Source organism: Colletes gigas, unplaced genomic scaffold (genome assembly GCF_013123115.1).
Source record: "Colletes gigas isolate AHSC1104 unplaced genomic scaffold, ASM1312311v1 Colletes_gigas_Sc00018, whole genome shotgun sequence".
In the NCBI taxonomy this organism is placed as follows: domain Eukaryota; kingdom Metazoa; phylum Arthropoda; class Insecta; order Hymenoptera; family Colletidae; genus Colletes; species Colletes gigas.
The window spans coordinates 3,164,652-3,192,550 of NW_025106647.1; the positions used below are offsets into that span (position 1 = coordinate 3,164,652).

At 32.6% G+C, this 27,899-nt stretch overlaps 2 protein-coding genes across 2 annotated transcripts; one reads left to right on the top strand and one right to left on the bottom strand.

Moving 5' to 3' along the window:
• Positions 1-145: 145 nt before the first annotated feature.
• LOC122400458 (X-linked retinitis pigmentosa GTPase regulator-like) lies at positions 146-21,850 on the top strand. The gene is made up of 12 exons (XM_043401943.1): positions 146-204; positions 6,762-6,887; positions 9,727-9,819; positions 10,319-10,381; positions 13,832-14,155; positions 17,680-17,832; positions 18,318-18,482; positions 18,823-18,944; positions 19,033-19,122; positions 19,463-20,519; positions 21,104-21,192; positions 21,743-21,850. Exons 1-12 carry the CDS (start codon positions 174-176, stop codon positions 21,764-21,766), a joined length of 2,337 nt encoding a protein of 778 aa, XP_043257878.1. The 5' UTR covers positions 146-173; the 3' UTR covers positions 21,767-21,850.
• LOC122400467 (protein yellow-like) lies at positions 20,936-27,580 on the bottom strand. Its single transcript, XM_043401953.1, has 6 exons — positions 27,471-27,580; positions 25,350-25,613; positions 24,663-24,862; positions 24,141-24,348; positions 23,375-23,710; positions 20,936-22,645 (listed from the first exon to the last, which is right to left on the bottom strand). Exons 2-6 carry the CDS (start codon positions 25,609-25,611, stop codon positions 22,446-22,448), a joined length of 1,206 nt encoding a protein of 401 aa, XP_043257888.1. The 5' UTR covers positions 25,612-25,613; positions 27,471-27,580; the 3' UTR covers positions 20,936-22,445.
• Positions 27,581-27,899: the final 319 nt, after the last annotated feature.

Sequence of the window (27,899 nt, forward strand, 5' to 3'; positions counted from 1 at the left end):
TACACACGACGAACGATCGCTCCCATTCTTATCGTAGGGGCACACGTTCGGCGCGGTTGCCATTGGAAATTGATTTCCAGTCGCTAGGCAACGTTCAGTTTAAGTTGCCACCATGATAGCCATACCTGACCGGCAGTCAGTCGGCTGCAAGTTTCGCGGCGCAAGGTGTAAGCATGGGCTTGTCGGACCTGGAGACGATACCCGGTAAAACGTTCCACGAAAACGCACGCATCACGCACGATTTTATGCACTCGTTACGATTTTCTGTACGATCAGCACCTCTCAGACAGCGATCCCACTTTATCTAATAATTTTTCTTAAACGCGTACAACATTTGGCCGGCAAATCGGCGTAAAAGCGACACGTACGCGATGCAGTTTGAAAAGTAGGCATTAGAAAACGACATCACCAACGCGGAGACAAACATGTACATATGCATAGTCAAGCGCGTCGTGTGTTCAATCAAGTTTATTAAATGCAATCGATGCATCTAAATTACGAGCAAATATACATTGAAAAGATAGAAACAAATATTTTTTTATCGCTATATTTACGGAACCTGTCGATTCGACGGGCTTCAGATTCCATATTTAAAGTTAGAAAACTCATGAATATCGTTTGTTAGTGATTTATGTATCGACTAAATTAAACATAAATCACTAACAAACGATATTCATGAGTTTTCTAATTTAATCGATGTGATGATACGAATTTGTATTCTAATTGAAGGAATAACCGCAGTTTGATGAAATCGAAGACATGACGGGTTGCAATAGAAATATGTGCAATAAATGTCCATACATATTAATTAGAATTGTGTTACGAATTGTGCAAAAGTTCACGATGCTGTTATCTATGACGGCTAAAATTGTAAAATAATTCTTAGTGATTAAGAAAACTGTTTGTGTAGTTGTTTCTGCCACTTTAACGTATTTGCCGGTAATTTAGATTTGTAAATTATTACTTTGAAAGCATCGTTAAACATTTTTTTCTATTGCTTTCGTTATTACTCTTGATACCAGTCAAGTTTCACCTGTAGATGCACATGTACACTTATTGCTGTGTAATTAAATGTTATTTATTGGTCGAATATTATTTACTATCTACTGGGTCAAACAGTCGAAAACTTTTCAGTTTATAAATAATTTACTTGTCAATAAATATTTTCTTGTATGATCAAATTTCAATGTTTATTAAAAAATATAAACAAGCAAAGCTATTAATGATTTTTAAATATTATCTGTATTAATATGCTAGTCTACGATGCACATGATAATAAACATTATTAATTAATAGAAAACACAATTTCAATTTTGTGCACTATAGCTATGTACAACGTTCATTATAATCATGAGCAGTTGTATGGGAATACTTATAAATTAGAATTATTATGATTTTTTATATATATATTATATAAAATAAATTTCTCTTCTACGAATTTAAAAAATAATTTACTTTGTTTCTTCACATTATGTATTACATGTCCACGCGTTCAAATGATTATTCATAGTCGACAAATTGCACGCATTGCGTAGTAGTTAGAATTTCAAAATGCAACAATATGTTGATATCACGTTGCTTTACGAAACATAAAACCGTTATGCGTAAACGTTACGCAAATGTTGGGAAAAATAGATTTATCTGTAATCACATTTCTTTTTGCTATATCTACGGAAATGTGGGCTGCAACGTGAATATGGAAAGCACTGTTGTTTAACACGACCGTGTTACAAAATTGCACACATTAACGTAATTTATTGCACGCAATTAAATCAAGAAGTTGAAGGTCCTAAGAAAATATAAAATTGTAATTAACAAGAAATGACATGCATTTCACTGTTATTCAATTCTCAATATTAACCCCAATCTTAACAAAATGTAATTTTGTGTCACATATCAAATTTAAATAACTGTAGGATCTATAAGTAAATGTAGCAATAATATTTTTGTAGCTACACACTGTATAGAATATAATTATTATGCAAATTTACATAGAAAACCTATAGTCAGAATTAAATAATATCACTTATTGTCACAAATAAATTCAAATAAATAGTTTCAATTGAACAATTTTATAAGTCATAGACAGAGAACGAAAAATACTTGACAATTATTAAATAGTAAATAGGTATTGCATGCAGGGTCAATTTCTTTTGAAAAACGTTTTCGAACTACCCTTTAAGATATTTCATCTAATTACCCTTCAACGTATTGCAACACGAATAATATAATTATTTGGAGTTGGTACACTTATTGCTAACATAGGAGCAAAGACGAGATTATCTTATTTACTCACCTGAAGTTGAATTAAATATTGCAATTGATTCGATGCGCGGGCGAATACATTTTAATACGCTTTCATGACTACTAAACCATAGTTTCTCGGGTTAACGACCCGAAGCAGTTCCAGCAGGTGGAAAATGAGCGCATCGATGATATCGGCACAGTGAATTTACCATCTCGCATGTCACGTCTCAAAATAAGGACACGTTCTACGCCAAGTGACTCGGAATAGTAATTTCACGTACTGTATTTTACGATACAATTCGACACTCCATTTGTTTATACTTTGTTTCTCCAGAAAATCATTAATTGAACTTCGATCTCTTACAAACATTTTCGTTGTCAATATATTAAAAGTTTCAGTGCTATATTTTATAAAATGAAATAGTACAGTAATTAACCACCGAAAAATTAATATCGTGAAATATTATAAATCACAAGAATCTATGCACGCCTTGAAATATATATTTGTTAAATTGTCAGATCAGGAAAGTTTGTACTTTATAATAGCGACTTCAAGGCATTGACAGATTGATTATAGTGTAACAGCTAAAGACAGCAGAAAGAAAAGAATAAAAATTCATTTTTTTTATTTTGATATATGGATAGAAATACGAAATATTAAAAGATTCAAATTAATTTTTAAAAATTTAATAGTATCAGTGTTACATAACTTTGAATATATTTTATAGTAACAATTAAAGGTATCACAAATTTTAAGTATCGGTGAATCTAAGTTTTTATATTATTTTATTATTTTTACACATTATTTTTTTGCATTTAAATTTCAATGTATGGAGATTACTATACCAAGCTTCATGATTAGATCCTCAAGACTTAGACTTCATCTAAACATCCATCCAGCCAAGTAAATTTTATTAAAAATTCTACACTCTTAACATATCTCTGGTCCATACCGAACAAGTTTTATTTTCGATCGATTTTACGAATCATGCACGATCAACTGCGTTCGGAGATCGTCTCGTATGCGTAAATTTATCCCAGCAGAGATCTAGGATCCCTGATAACGTAATTGGCAATTAAAGTCAACGCAACCAAAGAACACGTTCTGCTCGAAAGATGGATGAGCGATGAATTATGCAAAGGGACAACGTTTGAACTTTTGATAAGAAGAACATAAACGCGAGTTCTTCGAAGGATTTACACCAGACGCTGCATCATTGACCTTCAGAAGTGATGAACTGAATTTACCGCGAGGCGTTTAACGACTGCCCGCCTAGAAGGTGATGCGATAATTTCGACGATCAAATAGATTTCCAGCCCCTTTTCTTTCGCGACAGCCACAGATATCCAGCCCCCTTTCATTTCTAACAGTCACGATCACCGAGGTCGTCCTTAAAAATTCATTCGCTCCGTGGCTGTATAGACCCCGTGATTCCAACCTTTAGCATCTAAACTTTATTGTGAATGAAGTATAACGCTGTTACTTCGAAAGCTGCTAATTTCATTTTATTTTCTCAAAATCTTCCTTTAGTTTTATTCTCAATGTAGCCATATGGCTCAATATTTAAAATTATTTTATAAAATATCGCTGTCATCTCTATTTTCAAATCTATTTTCGTTCTTTTGATTTCGTATCAATGGTAGAATTTCATTTTAACATTTTATATTTAAAAGCTTGACGATAAAGTGGAACGATACCATCTGTCCTTTACTTGCCGTTACAGCGCTATAATATGTTACTATACATATAAGTTTGAAAAAGTATAGCATCCTTGAAGTATTTCTGGCGGATTTACAGACCAAAGAGAAAGTTATCACATTGTATAAGAACTTTGCAACCCACGTAAGATATCATACGTATGTGGGTATTTGTTCAAAAAGATCTTTATTTAAATATTAAAAGTGACTAGGAACTAATTTTAAGACTATTTGAATAACAGCTACGCTTAAACTGATATAACTTAGAACGACAACTTAAAACAACAACTTAAAACGACTTGTTACGGCAACGTCTTGTCAAGTGAGTCTCCTTTTTCCGCTCGAAACATCCCTTTTTAAAACCTTTTCCGCCCCACCATTCAAGCTTCTTTCGGGCGCGTACATGACCAAATATGGTCATGCTTGCGTTTCGCACCCCTGCGCGAGAGGACGCGTCACTGGGCCCGCTGACCCAGGGGTTTTTCCCGTCCCTTTCGACCTGTAACGCTTTCTCTTTTAACCTATAGTTCTTACTCCGCTCAAGTTCCTCGCATTTCCCGATACCACACGTATTTTCCATAAAGATGATAGGAAGAAAATATTGTCAAAATATTAAATTCTTTTCATAAATTTATTACTTGGCATCTAATATACTCGAAAGCATATCGAGATCTTTTAATAACTTGGAAATGGCGGGATTAAGCGTACTCCTCGTATAATACGAATGCCCACCGTTCGTCGGGAAGGGATTACAAAAATTAATTCTAGAAATAATTTGAGTAAAAAAGGATTTTTCTCATTTGGATCGAAATTGCAATTTTCATCAAGATTTAAATGAACATGTTCGTTAAGAGTATTCTTTAGTGCAATAATCTTTGATCATGACATTTCGATATGCATTGAATGTTACCGTTATTATTTTACAAATTAATATTGAATCCAAATTTTTGCAGGCTCGTTAAAAAAAAAAAAAAATAATGATGACTAGATTTTTTGGATCACCTGCATATGACGTTTGGCTTTTTAAATACGATTATTGTACCTTCAGATGCAAACTATTCTATAATAATTCATATTGACGTCTATCTAATATTTCAAATTTATGAATGAATTTTTATTTAACAAATGTGTAAAAATTTTTTTAAAATTTCTCATTTCAGAATAATGTATGCAAATTATTCCAGTAATAATTTGTATTTATTAATAAATTTGAAATTAACTGCTGTGTAGAAACTTTCATTAAATTGTCCAATCTCTTTTCTAGATACGTTTTATACTCGTAAAAAAATAACAAATATTATTGTAAATTAATTTAAGTAGAAAAATATTGTGGTTGAAAATATTTAGTTTAAAATAAATTTTCTATTGCAAATTAATTTAAAATAACTTTTTCTGTACGTCTACTTTCAGATCCAAATTATTCCAGCAATTAGTATTATTTATTTATGAATGGTTACTTAACTTTTAGGTGTGTAAAAAATTTCAAATCGTACAGAAATTTAGAAAGAAACAATAATGGCTTCTTATAAAAAAAATTTGTACGTTTGGCTTTCTAGACACGACTGAGGTTATTCCAATAAGTCGTATCGACGTTTATCGATTACGGTTGCCATCAATTTTCAATCGAATTCGAATTTAGCTCCTGTGCAACAAATTGCAAAGAATTTCCAGTCTCGTTTCAGAAAGAAACAATCACGGTCAGATTTTTTAGATACCGTGCACGTAACGTTATCCAGATACAACTAAAGGTTCTTTTTAGATCCAAGTCATTTTAGCAATGATTCGTTTATCTATGATCTGATTAGGAGGCCCACGCGAAACGTTCGATATTTGCATTTTAAATAAATATCTGACAAGGCCTTTTAAGTTTCTTGTGTCCAGTAAGTAATTTTAGTCGAGCTTCGTAACGATAATGTACGGTTCCAGCTGTCGGAGAATTTGTGTCCGTTTCTCCATGGCGCACGATTTTTACGCCCGATGGGCATTTCGTGCCAGACGCGAAAGAAAGAAACGATTCGTCCACTGATATCGCGTTATCGCGTTAACCTCCTTAAATAAATCATTGGAGATTTAGCGCGTCTGCGTTTTTATTAACGAGTACTGCAAATTCTAAAATGCTGGTACACGCGACTTCAATTTTGAGAAAGATAAAACCAACTCCGTTGGCTATTGCAAACGTTAATTATAGGCAAAAAGGAATCCTATTATTCTTGAAGGATAAAATATAATTGTTACTTTGTAATTTATGGTTACATTATTTTTACTGTCGTTGAGAAATGTATTATTCACCATTCTAGTCTCTACTTTAACATTCAGTTTTGTAGTCTTGTTTAGTACATCTACAAAAGTATTTATCGATGAAAAAATATGTACATCTTCATAATTAATTCATCATTTTGTGGATGTATCGATGAAGGCTGAAAAATTATCCAAAAACTTACTCTTCGTTTGCATATTAAATACTATATTTTTCAGATTTCACTTATTATTATTATCATTTATATTTTACTTTGTGATGATTTATTATTGACGTTCACATTATTGGTAAATTTTTGTGTGCCTAACAGTGGAACCTTTAACATTGCAATTAGTTTGAAGTCATTTTGCATAATAATTCTATTTTCAGATGCAATTTGTGTACGATTATCAAAATTTTGATATCAATGTTTAAAAAATTAAATTAAAAATTTTTAAGTTGCCTCTCTAAGTACTTAAACCTAATTTGATAAATTCAAGGTAACGATAAATTTGTTGTATTTAAACGCTATGAATTGGAAACGTTAAAATTAAACAAAATCTTTGTTCAATTTATACAGAAACGGGCGCTGTGTTTACGATTGGTCGCAGCCGCTTTGCAGACAACATTGCATCGCATTTTTTCATCCGCAGAGATCCAGTGGTGTTCATCACGTGTGGAGACGAACATTCTGCAGTCATTTGTCGTAAGTTAATCTTTTTACTCATTTATATGTATTTAAAAAATTTAAATTTTAACTTTCTATTATATTAATTAACATTAAATATTCCTTGTGGAACGAATAAACTTAATAGTTTTCTGGCGGATTCAAAAAGTTTGGTTTTAAACACGTTTAAAGTGAAAATTACTTAAACCAACAATCAGTGAATCAGTTGGAAAGAACAAATTGTAATATTAACTTACGAATATTCAGAATAGATGACCTGCAATGGCGATAACGTAAACGCGATGGAAACGTATAATCGAAAATCAATTACTTTATCATGCCATTAACTATTTTCTAAAGTCTCGAATACACTTACATAATATTACTTCCGTCAGAAAGAAATATTTTTACTTACAAAATTTATTTGCACTTTTCGATCTATAAAAAAGAATATCGTAGCGAACAAAAATGTCAAAAACATTTTTTTATGAAAAAAAAAACACGTTTTAACGACCCCTTGATCACTGACAATTAAAAATAATTTCCTTTTTTTACTGTGTGTAAAAAAAAAGAAGAAAATATGTTTTATATCTGAGTTCTATATTCTCATTTCAAGATCAAATTAGGTTCTAAGCAACATCCGTCCATAGATAATAAACTTCTTGCATCTTTTCGGTATATGTAAAAATTTGGAACAATATTTCAAACAAATGTTAAAAAAAATTAAAGACATAAAGAAGTTAAACGAACATTTTCTCTACCTTCTCTAATGAATATGAAAGTGATATATGTAAATATTGTTTTGTTTAAATAATTATTCTTATTTTTGGCAAATTTTTTGATGCATCAAAGGGTTAAATGACGATAAAAAGTTGTGCTATAGGTCAAATGCATTGGTATAACAATCAGCTGGGTGCTACTAACTTTCTTTTTCGATGCTATATTTGGATATCTACGACTCACCCACGCTCTTAACGTGAAAGACATGACTCAATTTCTGTTTCTATGACACGTAACAATTACACGTAACTGTCATACAATTCGTAGAATACCTAATGTACAAAGTGGATATTGTTCGTGTTAACCTATCGATCTTTCGAGACGACTTACGTTGATTTTAAAGGAAATCGATGGACGAACACGTGAATGAAATCGTTTCAGTGATACGAAAGTTGCACGTGATCGCGTTTAGTATCTTTTTTAACTGTTTGTTATATTTTCCCGCGAATTTATCGCCGCCATTGCTCGAAAATAATTCTCGAAATAGCTTCCGCTTACTCTACTACGACTGTCTCTTAAAAATTGTTTCAGTGACACGGAAGTATCACACGGCCATTTTTACGACCTTTTTAAACATTTATAGCATTTTTACGAAACCATCCATCGCTGCGTTAAAAATAGATCTCGCTTAATCTGACGAAACTACATGCTAAAAATATTTTTCCGTCATTTTTTCGACTTATTTTTATCCCACGACACTGTTTATGGACTCATTTTAACTTCTTGCATGCCAACCTTCCTGCTTCGTTTGCATCACGATAGCACCACGATTTATAAACACTGAAGATGGTAGAAACCATAATCATCATTGATAAAACGATAACAAAGAACGTAACAGTTCTGTGACATTATACATAATAAATACATTTTATATACGTTTAAGATATACTTCTGTAAACATTAAATAATAGAAATTAACTTCTAAACGATGCTTCCCCATTGAATTCTTCACTTTAAAAATTTCTTATTCCTAAACTCAACTTTGAATTAATTTAAAGTTAAACTTAAACTAAATAAAACTAATTCTATTCTGTATTTAATTTATTATTTAAACTAAGTAAAATTAATTTAATTTTGTGTTTATGACACAAGTGGAATGTCTATTGTTACAAGGTGATTTGTTGGCTAGCCAATTTCTGCGCAAAATGGCGGGGATGGAAACCCATATGATTTGCAGCTTCTGTAACATGCTTTGCGAAGAAGTTACAGTCGACCGGGATATGCTTATACAGGGATAGCCACTGTCCAGTAAATCGATATGGCCACGCAATCCTCGTGCACGTAACATACCTATACGACTACAGCCAACATACCGTTATTATCAACTGTTTCACTTAATCGCAGAATTATTTGGACACGTAAACTTTCCCTATGAACCTAATACTCTCCACGATAATTTATGGCTATATGTTATCCAAGTTTTTAGAGTCGACTATATTAAACGAAAAATCAACTATATCTACTTACTAATATCCAGAACCATAGTTGTTCTGCCGACAAATCTCTTCTTAACACGTTCACTGTCATATGGAAACAATTTACATTGTAAATTATATCACCTAAAATTTATTTCAGAACTTATTTTTTCAACTTTGCTATAATTCTATGCAAATTTACTTCCTTCAACATCCCAACTGGAGAAGTAATTTTTCTAGTTCTATAGTGATAAATTCTGTTCCATTTTCGACTATTGTAAACTACATAACCTAAAATTTATTTCAGTACTTATTTTTCTAACCTTGCTATAATTCTATCCCAATTTACTTCCTTAAACATCTCAACTTATTAATGTTTCTAGTTCCATAATGATAAATCCTGTTCCATTTTAGACCATTGTAAATTACATAACCTAAAATTTATTTCAGTACTTATTTTCTAACCTCGCTGAAATTCTATCCTTTATCTCTCTCAACATCTTAACTTGGGAATTAATTTTTCTAGTTCCATAATGGAAAATCCTGCTATACATATATAGGCGACATAGCAGTGAAAGTGTTAAAAATTCACGAGAAATTGAACATTCACGACGTTTTAGCAAAATGGAACCGATTTGGGTTAAATTAAAGTGCTCTAATAGCTCATTCTTATCTGCTTTCAGAAACTGGCAGGCTATTCGTCTTCGGAAGCAACGATTGGGGTCAACTGGGTCTTGGTCATAAGAATCACATTAGCAAACCATCTTGCGTGAAAAGTTCGTACTTCTGTTTTCACGCATATTTAATTTCTAAACGGACGCGTGGGAGTCTAATAGATCCCTTACCCTTTGAGTATGGTAGAAAATAATGATCCTGGAAGACATTGTAAGTCGTGTTAGCTCAGACGTTTTGGTCACCCTGTATAGGGCTTGCGGTTAACGAAAATTGATCTTTCTTTCTTTCTGCAATATATAATCTATACATATCTAATATCAATTAGTTATTTTTTAATTTTATTAGAAAAATTAAATACACTATTTACACGAGTTAAATAAAAAAAAAAAATGGTATTTATTCGTAATTTAAAAAAGCTATTTAAAGGGTGCGTAAATGTTTCTTTTAAAGTGATGCTTAAAGTCAACTTTCGTATAGACATTGAAACGTTGACAAATTACTTCAAATTTTATTAATAGATATATAAAATTTTGATAATAAATTTTATTATCAAAAACACTTTGATTATTTGAATTCACAATGAGTTCTCATAATTTTCAGTTCTGAAGCCACAAAAGGTCACGCACGTCGCATGTGGGCGAGCGCACACTCTAATTTGTACAGGTACGACGTGCTCCGTTTGTCTCTGTTTTACAGAAACCAAAAATTTATATAATCACATGCATGACATTGCATGTTACAAACACGTTCTATTATGGCAGTCATTCAACTTTCGATATAAAAATAACTCACTGAAACCTTTCTTCCCTCACAAAACAGCTATTATATTCAAGAAATTATCGAACACCTTCGATTTCGCTTATATATTCATAAATTTCTTCTATTAGTTTCTGTAAATATCTCAAAATGTGATATGAAATGTGACAAAGAAAGTTTGATAAATGTAGAACATATACACGTTATTAACTATTATATTGAACAAAAATGATCGTACAATGAGTGAAAAAGTTTGTGCAAACTGTTTGTCAAATACAGGGTATTTCACCTAACTTGACCACCTTAAATATATCGCTTATTTTGTATGATAGAAAAAAAGTCAAGGGGAGAAAGTATTCTGTTCGAAGGCGCCAATACGGTGATGGATCGAATTTTTTTTTCAAGGTCATTTTTTTCGAGATTTCAAGGTCATCGTATTTTTTTTAAATGGGACCACATATTTTCGCTACAACAGTCTTATAGCTTATAAAAAGACGAATCCAACGATGTGCGATATGTTGACCTTCACGTGACCTTTAGCGAAGGAATTATGAAATGTTTGTCAGTAACTTCAGTACGAGTTCGGAGACGGTAAATGAAGGAATTTCAATTTCATTGAAACAGTGTACCGTGTAATTGTTTCTGGTGCTTATAAATAGATATTCATATTCTCCTTTCAACGGTTGAAGTATGTTTACAAGCATTATTATTGTAAGAGGGGAATGACCGAAGCGGGTCAATAGCGCGTTGTCAAAAAGCCGCGACGTACACAAGTTGCGGTATCGATAGCAGTGTAATAAGATTCTCCATCATGTACACTACAGCAGAAAAAGTGGAAATGATTTTATGATCGCTGGATCTTACGCCACTTGATTTCTTTCTGTGGGGGCACCTAAAAAATACAGTTTACAATGATATTCCCACAACAGCAGAAAACATGCGACAAAGGATTCTACATGCATGTAGATCAATTACTGTAGAACAACTGAAAAATGTTCAGCAAGAATTTATTTACCGCCTCCAAAAATGTATCCAGGTTCATGGTGCACATTTTGAACACCTTCTAAAATAAACATTTAATTTAAGACTGTTTCAATGAAATTGAAATTCCTTCATTTACCGTCTCCGAACGCGTACTGAAGTTACTGACAAACATTTCATAATTCCTTCGCTAAAGGTCACGTGAAGGTCAACATATCGCACATCGTTGGATTCGTCTTTTTATAAGCTATAAGACTGTTGTAGCGAAAATATGTGGTCCCATTTAAAAAAAATACGATGACCTTGAAATCTCGAAAAAAATGACCTTGAAAAAAAAATTCGATCCATCACCGTCTTGGCGCCTTCGAACAGAATACTTTCTCCCCTTGACATTTTTTTCTATCATACAAAATAAGCGATATATTTAAAGTGGTCAAGTTAGGTGAAATACCCTGTATATTTCATGAAATAATTTCAGTGAACTTGAGGGGATGTCTGTGAATATATTGTTACTTTTAAACATAAACAAGCAACAAAAGCAATTTTAAGAAAAACGAGTATTACAATAAATACTCAACCGTTTCGCTCAGTTATCAGGTCGTCCATTTAAATTTCAGCCACTCAAATTTCAGTACGGTCGCTTTTAGTATTAATTATACTTTATATAGTTTGTATTTATAGTCTTGTAGCTTGGCTAGCAACACGATCTATCCGATAGTGAACATGTACACCTTTCGATAAGGTATCTCGTTACATAAAATTGCTTTTTGAAGCAGAAAAATCCTCGAGTACGTTTTTAACAACGAAGCATGTTGTGGCCACATTTTTCATACCGAAGATTTCTATCTGTAACTCGTGATACTCTATATCATACCAGTATTCGCGATACCCTTATTTTTTCATACTAATTGCTCTAATACCCTTTTAATTTTAAAGCTCTCGTCAGAGTTCAATTTCACCTTAGGCCACCAATTGTTACGTAAAAATCAATGGCGTTAGTATTTTTGTCCACATGTTTGCTTGCCTAGATGTCGATTTAAAAAAGTTCGTTCATAGATTTTAATTTGCAAACTAATTTACGTATGAAATATAAATGAAAGCTAATTTATAAACAAATTTAAAAATATTTATGTTTTTGCGAGGTTGGCTAATGTTGTAGTCACTAGAGATGTTCAAATGTTTGAAAAGATTTTTTAAAATTTTTAAAATTTTAAATAAATTACAATTATACGATCTGGTATTTCTTTGACACAGCATTGACTACAATCAATTTTCATACAGTTAATTTCAAAGTGGCCACCTTTTTTGAAAACTGGTCTGTAAAGTATCTTTTTTACTTAATAAATATAATTAAAGGGTAACTAGTATTAAAAATGGTATAATCTTGCAATCGTCACATAGCGATTGTTTTTCTTCGTTTTAACAAAAAAACTATGCCAAGTATCTGATTACAGGTAACAACATAATTACAACGTGACCCATGTACGCCTAAAAAAAGGTTAAAAGAAATCGTTACACGTCGGTTCGTCGAAAAAAAAGAAATATTTTAATCATCAGCAAAACATACATCATAAACCAGTTCAGGCTTTCATACATTGTAAATAGATTCCAATATTCTAAAGAAACCCTGAACTGACCCGTAGCAACAATAAGTTTATGAAGCCATCGACCATCGGTAGCCTTCTACGACGTTTTACAATCGGTAATATGGTTCTTTATTTTAGGCTTAAACATTTTTCAGTTTTATTTCGTCTTGCATGTCTCAGTAAGGTCAAGGCGCTTCATAAAATTATTACCTGCTACGGTCGAGGCACGCGGAATTTACCGGACGTCACTCGATGGTGCCCCTGGTACCTGAGGGTGACCGATGGCTTGGAGGCGGTCACTCCGCTAATAATTTCCACCAAAATACTCCTCCAATCAGGGAAAACGACCGCCTTCCCTGACAAATTTCAAAATGTTAATGACAACCAATCCGCGTGCCTCATCCCCGCCAGAACCCTAGACCGATTTGTATTTAAGGGTAGAATTTCTGAGGGGAAAGTTAGAATAAAACGAGCAAGTATAAAACAAACAAGAATAAAACAAATGTTAGACTCAAAGTTAGAATCAAACATATTCAAATCAAAATTAATCAACAGTCGAGTGTAAACCATACTGTGTTAACATTAAAATAGGTTATTAAATTTAATATAGTTTAACTGCGTTACATTATTGCACTACCCCTCAAATATTCAAGCGCTATTAAATTACCGCTTGAAGCGCATATCTAATATAATTTGAATCAATTACGAATTATAAACAAATGTGCACGCTGAACAATTATCTTTGAAAATTAAAAACACAAGTAATGGAGTATAAGTAATAACGTTCCAGGGGCACAAAAGCTTTTTACCTGCGGCAGTGACCAGGAAGGTCAACTAGGTCGAGGAACTTCTGCAATAGGCGATTATGCTAGTTCTCCAGTATTGGTGTACGATTCAGGATTGGCTGGAGCCAAGATAGTTCAAGTGGCGGCTGGTTCCTATCACTCGCTTGCCCTCACCGACGATGGCGTTGTCTTGGCGTGGGGTAGCAACCTCGAGGGCCAACTGGGCCTGCCCGACATTTCCGGTTTGGTTAATAAACCAACGAAAGTACACATCACCGAACCTGTGAAACAAATTAGCGCCGGTTATTACCATTCTGCTTTCCTGACAGGTAATTAGACTGAAAATACATCTGGCTTGACAAATTGATTCTTTTACTTTCGCGAGAAGCAATTTACGGATTAAATATTGTTATTATTACGTCCATTATAATTATTGAGAACATGATCGTAAGCATACAATGAATTAATTTGATATTAAAACCTTATGCTTAATTTTTACTTCGTTAAAATCGGGTCAATCTCTTGGTAAATAATCCGCTGTTTTAGAACAGTCTAATAATGCGTAATTAAAAATGCTAAAACTTTAAACGCGTGCAATTTCGAAGCTACTAGTATTTTCTCTAATATTGAACCACTGTTAGAAATGGCAAGGTCTCCCCCTTTAAATTGGTTTTTGGTTTATATCAATGCGATTTTCCGTTTTGGAGATATCGTAATTTTAATGAAGAGGTAATTTTTTTACTCTCCATCTTACAAAATTCTATTAATGCGTTTTAACACTAAACTTACCGGTACTTCATGTATACCCATTCCTACCATGACGGGTCAAATGACCAGTCTTTCTTTTTCTCTTTTAGGAGACAACGTACTTGTAATTTTTTCATTATATGTATAGAAAGTTGTGTTTTGATGTTTATTCGTAAGATATCCTTTTCTTTTATATTAAAAAATTTTTTAATTTTCATCGGATAGAAGATGAAAACGCCCTTGAAAATGAATTTTGTTCCAAGTCGATACAGTAGTTAATTTTAGAGAAAACAACTATTTAAGAAAAAATGCTGACTAGTAATTACGTAAACTGTATTTAAATTTAAATCCATTTTCAATTAAATAAACAATTTATAGTCCAGTTTTATCCCACACCAGTCGTATGATCAATAGGAAGTGCTGAAGCTACTATGGGTATGTAGCGACAAAGTAAATGTGAAAATAAACGTAGAAGCCAGCAAAAATGATAGTAGCTGGTGTAGGCATTGGATAGGGGATGAAATACTCTTTAAAACGGGCGTTCGAACAAGTCAATAGCTTTATTAGTTCCGGAGATATAGCGATTTTAGTTTCAAGTTGATGCAGTGGCTAATTCCGGAGATAGAAGGATCTGAAGCATTTGTTTACGTTTCATCGATATCAATGAACTCGCGCGCGTGACAATAGTAAACAGTGCCTAGTAAATTCTTGGAAATACTACGCCGGAACTAGGTCAGTCGGTCAAGACTCACGTGCGACAAAGAGGTACGACGCGACGCGTCAGACGGAAACAGAGATAGTCCAATTAAGAAAAATATCGTTTTACATAAATTACGATATCTCGAAAACGAAAAGTTCGATCAACAAAAACCAAAAACCATTTTAAAGGGGAGGCTTTGCCGCTTCTAACAGTGGCTCAATAATTAATAAAACATTTGTTACATATCACTCATGTATGGGAACGAAACGCTTGGTGGCTTGGGTGTTGGCCCGATGTGATCTAGCGTACAACCCCTTGAACAGGGTTGACTCATGCCATATGTGAGCACCCGGCCCAATTTTCATTACCTTATATGGTAATGCGCTGCCACTGTGAAGGCTCAATTTCTAGTATACATATAAGGGCCGCGTTTTCTTACTAGAGGAGCTCAGTTTTTTCTAAAACTCTCGACACAACGTTACTTTGACACTCGAGGCAAGATCGGGCTATAATCCCCATCAAGCAACGTACCTACCTTAACGGTTTTATTAGTGAGTGTCCATTAGACTAATCGAGAAGTAGCTCCCGCGAACGCGCCGCGTAAAAGCCGACATAGAACTTTCGCCGTCAAGGCAACATAGCAATAGCACCAGCTGTGTTAATTGGCCATTGTATTTGGGCATCGACTAGAATATATTCAAGTAGTTATCCTCACTTGCATTATTCACTTAATACAACCCTGAATCCTATTAACAGTAAGACTAGGGGTATCTCACGAACCCGGTACACCTTTACCGCTCGAGGTGTACCATTACGACAGAGCAAGATCCTAAAACATTCTAAAATCCTACGAGGCTCCCAGGGCATAAAGCCCCTGGTTGGTTCGTGAAACCATATATTTTAAATCTAACCCCATGGCTTCCAGGGTATAGAGCCCCTGGTTCGTCCACGTAACCTCTTCCTACGATTCCCAAGGTATACATAGAGAGCCTGGTTCGGCCGGAACTCCTTTCTCTTTCCTCACCAAATCCAGGATCTCGCGCTTGCGCGCGTAACACGCTAATAGTTTCGGTACTGCACACTTCTAAATTTTAACTTTTTAATACGCGTTGTAATATTCTTCTAAGACAGTGGAAACCGAAGATTCTCTCTTTCGTCTTTGCTATACATACAGCAACCGGTCAGATGACCGGTCGTGGTAGGCCAGACAGACTACATATTTTTCTCAGAAAACAAACAATAAGAATAGAAGTGAATCTTGTAAAATTCATTATACGTATACTATAAGAATAGTCGTGTAGTTAAATGGAGCTAAAATAATATTGTGTATTAGAAATTCTAAATGAACTTTTAAAAACGGTCATTTGACCAGTCGTGGTAGGTTTAATGTTAAAAGTACTAAAAACTTTAGACGCGTGCAGTTTCGAAGCTACTAGTATTTTGCCCATTATTTAGTCTTTATTAGAATCAGCAAAGCTTCCTCTTTGAAATGATTTTTGTTTTATATTGTTGCAACTTTCCATTTTGAAGATATCGTAATTTAAATGAAGAGGTAATTTTTTAAATTACACTATCTCTGTTTCGTGAGTCGTGACAGTCGTGAACAGAAAGTCGTAATATTTCCAACAATTTACTACACACTGTTTACTATATACGGGCGCGAGGTCAATGAACTCGCGACGTCAGAATGAAACGTAAATAAACGCTTCGAACCCTTATATCTCTGGAACTAACCACACTATCGACTTGAAACAGAAATCGTTATATCTCCAGAACTAATTACGCTATCGACTTGAATGAATGCTCGTTTTAAAAGGCTCTTCATCCTCCATCTAACGAATATAACAATTATTATTATTTATGCTGTCTTCTATGTTCATTTTGAAATTTACTTTTACTCTATGCACCCAAAGAAGTATCAGCAATTCCTATTGATTATACGACTTGTGTGCGATAAAACTGGATTATAAATTGTTCATTTAATTGAAAATGAATTTAAATTTGTATACAGGACGTCCGTGTAATTACTAGCCAGCATTTTTTCATAAATAATTATTTCCTCCGGAACTAATTACAGTATCGACTTTATTCAAATTATTACTATATTTCATTACAGTATTTTTGAATCGCTAATTATCATCACTTGTTATAACAAAGTTTGTAATTGAATCTCGCTTACAAAATGAATTTAATCTAATTTTTGGGGTAGAATATTAAATCTCAAAAATGTTCTACATTTAAAAGATTCTTTAAAACGATACATTCTATTTAAATTATTTATTGTCACAATTTGTATTTTTAACCACGGGTCTCAGATTCGTAAACTAGATCGATTTTGTAGTAACTTTCTGTAGAGAAAAGTATGTCACCGTGTAACAACTTCCGGTCATCGATTTCTATTTCCAGAAAGCGGTCTGGTTTATGTCTGCGGCGAGTCGGAAAGTGGAAAGTTGGGAATCGATGCGAAATTTTCTAGTCAAGCTGCGCCTAAACAGATGCAACTACCTTGTCCCGCCATGCATGTAGCATGCGGTGGTCATCATACTCTCATACTGGCCGGTATGCAATATTTAATCTTACTGATTAGTGTAACTCAAATAGCAATTTTTTACATGTTTTTCGAATTGATCCATTTATTTACACTTATATTAATTATTAATTTATGTCGACTTACATCCTTTCTTCATCAACATATATAAATATAAATTACTGCTTACTATTCACTAAATTTTCAGATTTTTCTGAAGACGAGTATGAGATGAGAAGCATTATTATATTCATTATTAATTTATGTCGACTTACATCCTTTCTTCATCAACATAAATAAATATAAATTACTGCTTACTATTTACTAAATTTTCAGATTCTTCTGAAGACTGTTTGCAAGTAAAAAAACAATAATCAAGTAGCATTAGTAACATTTAGAATAGATTTCTTGTATCGAGTTCTGCCAAGTGTACATAAACGTGAACAAATAGTTATTTTCCAGTAAACGAAGGTACATATGTTTCGATAATTGACATTATTGTTTTTTTAAATTACAGAGAATGGAAATTTGTATTGCACTGGAAATAATTCGAGCGGCCAACTCGGTCTTGGAATAAACGTTACGGAACTCTTCACGCCAAAGCTTCTTCCGCGCGGTGCGCTGCAAAACGAAACAATTACTCGGATTGCTTGCGGAGAAAGTCATACTGCCATTGTAACTGGTAAACAAAGTTTGCATATATATTTCTGAATCATCTAAACGAAAGTTACAACCACAATAACGAACAAAAAAATAACAAAAAATAAAAGTTGCAGCCGCAACAATGTTTCTGTTACGTTACTATTCACCATCAAAACATAACATCGGAAAATTAATGTGAAAGTAACTAATGAATAAAACTGTTTTCGTTGGCCAAAAAAATTACATCAGAATTTTTTTTTTCATTTTCACAAGCTTAAACAAGTTACTTATTTCGTCAAGTATTTCGAAGATAATTTCATTTGTGTTGCATGTAATAAATAATTATGTTTTACCTTTCTGACAGTAATTTTTTGCAACAGAGTCTGGAAAACTTTTCACGTGTGGCGATGGAAGACACGGGAAATTGGGTTTGGAAGAGAACGAGAACAATGTTCACGAATTAACTTTTGCTCCAAGATACAAGGAAGTGTTTGTCACGAACGTAATTATAAACTCGCCCGTTTACCATTTGCCTCTCTCTACGATATTTTCTCTCCAATTTTTATGTATATATTATTTTTGAATTCAAGGTTGCGTGTGGTGGCTGTCATACAATTTTGGTTGCTCAACGACGCGAATCGAATAATCTGACTCAACGAGAAATGGAAGCTACTCAAACTGTAATTAAAAATTATGCGTACACTTAAATAATCATCCTATATTATTGTACACATTTTTAAATTATCATTTTTATAATGTCTTTCTATAATCTTCAAATTAATTTTCTTGTTTTGTAAAATAATATACATATGTAAGGTTTCATGAGGATTATTTAATCTAATACAACAGTTAGGTCGCATTGATAGAATTCTTTTTTCAATTACGACATATTTTACTATATTTTCAATATTATAATAAATCTTGTACATTCTTCCTGTAATTTATATATAACCAAAAAGTTATTCATTCTAATGTTGACATATTTTACAAAAAGAAACAAATAGCAAATCTTTATTGTAGGATCATATTCAGAAGAGAAGTTCTTTGCCACCGTTAAAACTTCCTGTAAGTAGGATGCAAAGTGAAGTTCACGACGAGAAGATAGACGAAACGGAAAAGGAGCAGTCAAATCAAGAAGAAATCACCGAAGAAACGTCTACCACTTCAGCAACGATAGAAACACCCTTGGAAAGTGTTAGAGAAGACACAGAAGATAATCGAGAAAGTATCATGAACGGTGTTCCTGATTCGATGAACAATATCGAAAAAATTGATAGTCCTAAGAAATCTCCCGAAGCTTCGCCTGCAAAAACACCGTTGGAAGTAACGTCGAACATGTCAAACCAAATGGAAGTTAAATCAAAGGATATACCAGAAGAGTCCAAAGAGTCCAATGCACAGAATGGAAACGCGGAAATAGAAAATGACAACGAAACGCGAGAAACGGAAGTGGACGCAGAGAACAACGTCGAAGAAACGAAGAAATCTGAAACTACGAACAGCGAAGAAAATAATAATAAAAACGACAACGAAACTAACGAAGAAGCAAAGAAAAGTAATAAGGAGAATGTTCAACTCGAGAACGAAGAAAATAATACTACCGACGTTAAAGACAATGAGAATGATAGATCGAAATCGATGGACAAGATGGAGTCACCTAAGAATATCAAGGAAGAGACGAGTCCAGAGAAACAAGCGTCCATTCCCGATTCCACGCCACCACCGAAACCACCGAGACTAAAGTCTGGAAATGGCAACGATTCGTCTGCGGAAAGATCATCGTCGATCGAACAGGAAGATGAAAATATCGTTGTAAATGCGACGGAAGTTGAAACTGTGGCTGAAAAACCGGAAATTACCAACGTCATTGAGTCAACGCAGAAACGTGAATCAAGCTCGAGGAAATCTTCGACGAAAACTGGAAGTTCTAGGTCGTCAAGGTCGAGAGTGAACACCGAGGAAACGATAGAAATCGACAAGCAAAATGACAAAGAGAAAATCATCGAAGAGGAAAAAATGATGAACGACAATGTGCAGGATGACGCTGATGTTGTGCAATCACCAGCGCCGAGAACTGGTGAGAAAATTATGAAGAACTGGTTAAAAAAATATCAAGTTTAAATAGAACTTTTAATGATATAACTTGTGTGTTTAAATAATTTTTTAATTTAAACGCACAGAAAAGTATATTTGCAATTAGATTCTTAAGTGAAAAACTACGGTCAGTCATGAGCAAATTAAAAATAGGAAAAATTCTGCGGACAAATTGTATTAAATTTTCTTTTATTTAAAGAAATACACGGAATTTAGTTTCCAGAGACAAATACAGAGTATTTAACATTTTTGCTTTGTCCAGATTAATAATATAAAAAATAATTAAAGAAGTATACCATTTATAAAACTTAATGTTAATTTTTGTAAATTTCTATTGAAACGAGTTTCGATAAAACATATTTATATTAGTTATATAATACTTTGATGTTATATGAATTTTAAATAATGTTATTGTTCAAACGAATATTTTAAAAAGAGTAATTTCGAATTTTCACTTTTATTTTTTTGTGCGTTTATATGCCTTCCAAAAGATAGCTAAAATTGCATCTATAATTGTGTAAACGATACACAATATGATGATAATTTATAATTGTTTTAAATTACCAGGAAAAATGTCAAAGATGTTTAAGTCGAGACGACAACAAACTGTGGAGAACGGCACAAAGACGACTGGTACTGTAAATCATAAATCCAAGGTAAATATAAAAATGACTCACTTCTATTAACTAATACAGGTTGAACGAGTGAGTGTTACAAACTTTACAAAAGAGTTTTACATCTGCAAAATTAAAAAACAAATCCTAATAAACATGGTTTCAATTTTTAAATAAATACAGAGTACAATATTAAAATATATAATTTTGATTTGATATTCCCAACCATGGAATTAATCAATATATGGTAATTTTGTTTGTAAAAATTTTAGTTTAAGGACGTAATGTTTTCAATATAAAATGCTCGACCACTAGTTTTGAAAATTCCTTCCTTAATTTTTAAATATAGAAATTATTAAAATAAATGATGCTTAAACAACCTACTTATTTAATTAAGATTAATAAAAAATATTGATTAGTATGGAGTAAAGCAATAATTTAAAGCCTCAAGTCCGTGTCGATTATCTCTAAAAAATGTTTAAATCATTTTTCATAGTTTTCAGATGTATAATTTTCCTGTAAATTTTGTGGAACCTCACCAAACTCGAAGCTATTTTGAAAATAATTCACATACACCTTGCGTTGATTTCAGTCGAAAACGTGCAACATCCTGTGATCGAAAAATGGCCGACGATGTATTATACTTCGTTACATTTTTTTACAATACGTTTACGATAAGTATATAATCGGGACCAACGCATCGAAAAACGATTTTATTTACAAACGAGAGTAATCTTTCTTTCCATTGTCCATGAAATTGTAACGCTCATACGTATCATATAAAGATTGCATTATAATTAGTAAGCTCTTCTCCTATTTTCTACCAAATAATTTCAGTCGACGAAAAAGGCAATGTACGCGTAAGGCGTTAGTTTAAATGTACTTGTAAATACCAAATAAATTCTACGACACGAAAATGTGTGACGCAAATGACTGAGTTTTGAGAAAATAATACAACTCGGTTCTTTTGTATAATCGCTATAAATAAAAGTAGACGAATAGAAACCTGAAAAAGTTATTATTTTCAAATTATCTACGCATAAAACCAACAAAATTAATAGCAGCTTCAACAGAGTAGCTGATGTTATAATATGATAATATGCACGTAGTAATGTAAACAAAACAAGGGAAGGGGAGACATAAGTATTGGAAAATTAAACAAATCTCGACGTGAAAATGTACGAATACAATTTAAAAATTTCCTATAAAATAAAAGTGCGTTTCGAATCAAGGCCAGAATTTCAAATTTCAATAAAAAATATTTTGAATAGCAAAAGTCCAGGGTACTCAACTTTCTAAGAGTTTTGTTTCTTGCAGAGAGCTGTCAGTTTTTCAAGGCTGGCCGCTGTAAGAAAGAAATTATGCTCTTTATTATCGAAATTAGAGAATAATAATTGCGGCAAATTATCTGACAGCACGTATAACATGTTGTTGGATTCGTCGATGGACAAATCGTTGGGGAAGACCAGCGTTGTGTTATCCTGCGCGGCAAGTACTGGAAGAGGAAACAAATTATTCAACGTTAATTGTTTTCTAAATGCAGCCAAGATTTCTTAGTATTTTGTTACATAATAATCGATCGATAGAATATTCTTCGATAATATTTCTACAATGAAGAATCGAAAATTTTGTTTGTCTACTTCAGTAACAGGATATAAAAAAAATTCATATTATTAGAATTTAATTTTTTGTTTTTTAATCTGTAAACCATTTAAAAAGAATTAATTCGTAATTTCTGCTCCTTTGAACTTTGATTTCAATCGTATCATTAAACTTGTTGACATAGATAATTTTTTGACAAAAATTTTATTAGACTTCTCAGAACAATCATAAACGTATACTTTTGTTTAATGTGTCAACCTTCGTTTTTAAATCTTCGTTATGCAATTGACGTAAGTAGAAGTATCACTGGTTGTGTGACTACCCATTTCGTTGCCTACTGTTCGCAATTAAAAATTATTTAAATACTATTTTTTAATCGATGAATAGCAAAAATAAAATATACGTATACTGGTAATATCGATAGCAAATATACAAAGTAGTATGAAGAATTGTGCTTACGAGTAAACAATAATATTTAACTGTAAATAATAACAAAATACTAATTTTATAATAAGAATCTAAAAACGAAAGTCGAGGAGTCGTGAAAGAAAACTTGGACAGGAATTATTAACATTCAGTTTTTAAATACTCCTCTACAATAACAAATTAAGTTAATGCTTACTGAAACTGTCTGGATTCAATTTTGCATTGGTATCCCAGCAAGCGATTCCATTCCTGTTAACTTGTGTAAAATAATTTATGCAAGTTTTCGAGTCGATTAGAGACGAAGGTCCTTGCGTCGTTGGACCTTTGGTACCCTCTACATGGAACACCTGGTAAGAGCCAGACTTGGCTAATGTGTCGTCTTGCAAGACTTCCGTGGACACAGAAAATTCCGTGATACCAGACATCGCGTGGAAATACAAGGTTTTGTATCCATCGTTTCGCCGCGGAGACAAGGACATTCCAAATACACCATCCGTCCATTGGAAGTTGTATCCACTGATGTTGTAATCACCTGGAAATAATTAATTTTGACGTTGCATGCTTCTAGAGAAACCTCGACACGTTACTTTGAACATAAATAATAAATTAGCTGCCATAAAGTCTGATAATTAATCCCACTATTTTGGAAATAAAATATGAATATATCGATGGAAAAACATTAATAGAAAAAATAAAAAAATATAATACATGATCAAATGATATTTGTAAGAAAGTAATGGACGTCAAGATTTTTCGTTTGTTGCTCTAACATTATGATGTGTCTTTAGACCTAATGTATTTAATAATAAATTTTCTAAAATTATCGAAATATATCGATGTGAAAATATTAATAGGAAATATAAAAAGTTTTATAATAAATGTTGTGAACATATATGGAACTATAATCTGGATGGTAAAAATGTAAAATATGAAATATTTAATATTTTCTCAAAACATCTCACCGTGAAGTGGATCAAAATGAAAGAAGTTGTGTGTGATTCGCCAAGAATCGTTTTTAGCCCAACTATAAACTACTACTCCGTATGCAGTCAAATCGGAAGTGTAAAGGTATGCGTTTTCACAATTGTTTGGATCAACGTCGATCACTAAATCAGCGAAGAAGGAATTCGGCGTTTGGTCCGAATCTTTCAAAGTGTAAATCCGAAGTATCTGCAGTAACAAAGTGCATCTAATTATTACAAAGAAATACATTTATTAAAAAATGAAACGATTGAGAGTTTTACAATTTAACAACTTGCTAGCTTCGTTCGATGGAACAATTAAAAACATTAATTAACACGTTTACCATAAAAAGAATTTTATAAAAATTTCTTTGAAAGACTACTCAAAGTTTGTTCGTAATTTACATTATTCTAACTGTGATTATATATTCCATTAAAATTCAAATATCATATATGAACAAATGAGATAACAATCAGTGTGTTATAAGAAAATATATTACTGAGAAAAATACTTTACGTCACCTTATCTGTCTTCAAATCAAACACAAAGATCCTTATTGGCTGCAAAACAGTGGTATTGCCTAGAATATCATCGACGCCTGTATCGACTCCCCACAATCGACCACAAGCATCAGACCTAACGCGAAAGATATTTACAATACCATCAGGCTTGTGACGGTCGTTTGTTTCCCAATCAGGATACGGAATTAATTTCGGTGATCCTGCGTATAAAAAGAGTCATACGTAATTGATAGTAATCGAGTACTGTGTTCATATGCTAATTCAACCACAAAGTTTTTCAATGACGTTACTACTGCCAATATTGTTCAAAAATAATGATTACGTGATAGAAACCTTTCTAATCATCTTTTTAAAATCATATACTACTCCTTCTATATCACTATTAAATTTCTTTTAAGAAAATTGTTCCATTTTACTCGTATAAAACAACAGAAATGTATAAAATATATAAACAAAATATAAAAACGAAAGAAATGTATATTTTATTAAAAGAAAATAACTGTTTCCTCGTGATTCTCAGTCGTTCTGATCGTCCATTTTGAATTACAGACCTAAAATTCTATAGTTGAATCTGCTAAAAAAGGAGTTGTCATGGCGTCGTATAAAAATTTTTTACTGTACAATATTAAAATTTTAATCTATCGATGTTAAAATTAACACCAAGTATGGAGGACCGCGTTAACATACTTGATTTATCGTCCTTTGAAAAGTAATTCAGATTCGACACCACGCCGTTCTTCCATCGCGGTATAGTGATAAATACTTTGTCCGCCCACAAGTGTAAACCGAGAGGAACATTGTTCTCCGGGACGTAATCTCCATTGGACAGCAACGAGTTACGAGCACTGTCGTTTGGAAAATTAAAATCGACAAAATCCCACGAGTGAAGCGTTTCGAACGGTTGGCAGCTTGCAACTGCGAGAAACGCGATCAACAGAATGTATTGCATGGCTGAAAAATAAAACACATTAGTATTTTAGAGAAATATTTCAAACAATTTCATATATCGGAGTAGAAATTTCTTCAAATATCGGAATAACACTATATGAACATGTGATAGTTTATTTTATATTTATAAAAGGTTATTTTATATTAATGTTGTAATAGATTTTCTCTAGATTTAATCTATTTTCATAAGAAAGAATCTTTAAACGGATACATTAAAATCATTTCATAGTCATTCGTATTTTCTAAAATTTATCATTTCGTACATTTTCTTATATCGGAGTGAAAATTTCTTCATATATCGGAGGTCATACTATATGTACATATAATACTTTATTTTATATCTATAAAAGGGTATATCTAATGAACAGTGAATCGAAGAAACTGTTCGGGATTAAGAAAATCAATAGAATTTCATAAGAAAGAATCTTTAGAAGAATACATTAAGACTATTTCAAAGTCATTCGTATTTTCCAAAATTTATCACGCTCTGACAAAGTTTTTCAACGTTCACCTTTTTTCGTACACTCAGAGAGGACGTAATGAGACGTGTTGAATAAAAATACATGTTGCATGACTTTACCGAATTCACGCTTTAACATCTTCGCTGCTTTCTCTTTCATAAAATATTCTCATGATTTCCAGATACTTTTAAACGAAACGCTTTGATAAAATGCTATGTATTACGTAAAAACCGGATCTGATGATCCATAAATATTCAACTAGATATTTTTACACAAATTGTAATGGAATTTCTGTGAAATTTTCAAGATTTGAATATATTAAAATACAAAATTGTTTAAAAACATATAATCTGCAACATTGTGTATCTTTAGTGTAACACGCATATTGACTGTGCTATTAATTGACGTATAAGAAGCTATGAATGGACATTCGATGAAAACAATTTCAATAATTATTGCAAAATATGTAAATATAAGTATACGAAATATTTACATATAGTTTTCAGACAATTTTATGATGTGCATTATGTATTGTATTCCCAATTTTTACGGCGTTACAAAACACTGGGTTCCTTACTTAGGAGAAATATTAAAAACAAATACTAAAATTTTCTACCAGAGATGAGAAAACCTTACTTTAATCGCGTAATCACGCTCGAACTCAATTTATGTGTGCCAGACTCCTTTTAAACCACCATCAGGTACTTTAAAAGTCTTGCGAAAGATGTACATAATATAATGCCCTGAGGGCATAACTGTACCCTGTTTCTCGATTTTGGTGGTGCTTGTCTCAAGAGTCTGTCGAACGCCTAAAAAACTCGTCAACTTATTTAAATGCTGACGGTAATTATAATTCTAATTAAATTTAGATAAAATTTAGATATTTTTTAAGAACTAAATAACAGAAATAATAAAATATACGAGCTTGTATTTTATTTACTAGGGTGTTGTAAAATGAAAAAAGAAATACATAAAATATCGCTCATCCTATTCCATTAACGTCTAAAAACTTTTTAGATAATGAAAATTTTGTTAAATAAAAGTACACGGAATGAGATAAAAAAAATAATTCTTCTATGTTTAATGCAATAACCGTGACTATGGTAGTGAGAAAATCTGCTAAAGTGTCATCAAGTAGAAAGTACAGGCACGAAATATCTGCTTGTGAATATGAAACGTCAGCTGTATTGTTTCATAAAAACTCACAAATTGATCAATAATAATAGCACTTTCGAGCGGTGAAATTCGTAGCAAATAAAAAACTGTTTTCAGTGCCATTGAAATGAAAAGACACAAAAGACAAAAAAAAACAATTATTCTGTTATCATTGTAATTCCATCAACGTTGCAATAAATTTCTAACTTTTAGAATTATTTATTATTTAATTATATTTACTCACCTTCGTTTTAAGTTTAGCTTCACGAAGCTCGAGGAGGAATCAAGATATTAATGCAACCTGGATACTAACCGAAGAACGAATTGTCCTTCTGCTGGGACAGTCCACGCCAGAATGTCGTTGGTTCAGTGTGGTATAGTACTTTATATACGGCGAACACTCGTACGCCGAAAATAGAAATCCATTGTTCGGTTTCAATCTTACTTACAGTTGCAAATATCTTTATGCAAACAAAAACAAAGAAACATTTATATTTTTTCATAAGTAAAGAATATTTAATAATATATCATTTAACTGTTTGGGTTGTTTCATTATTGTAAAAAACTTTCCATAGGTTTTATAAGAACACACAATTAAATAATTTTCTGAACAATTTGAATTGTCGCGTACAATAAAACCGAAGGGGGATCTTAGAGGATACTTGTATTATTT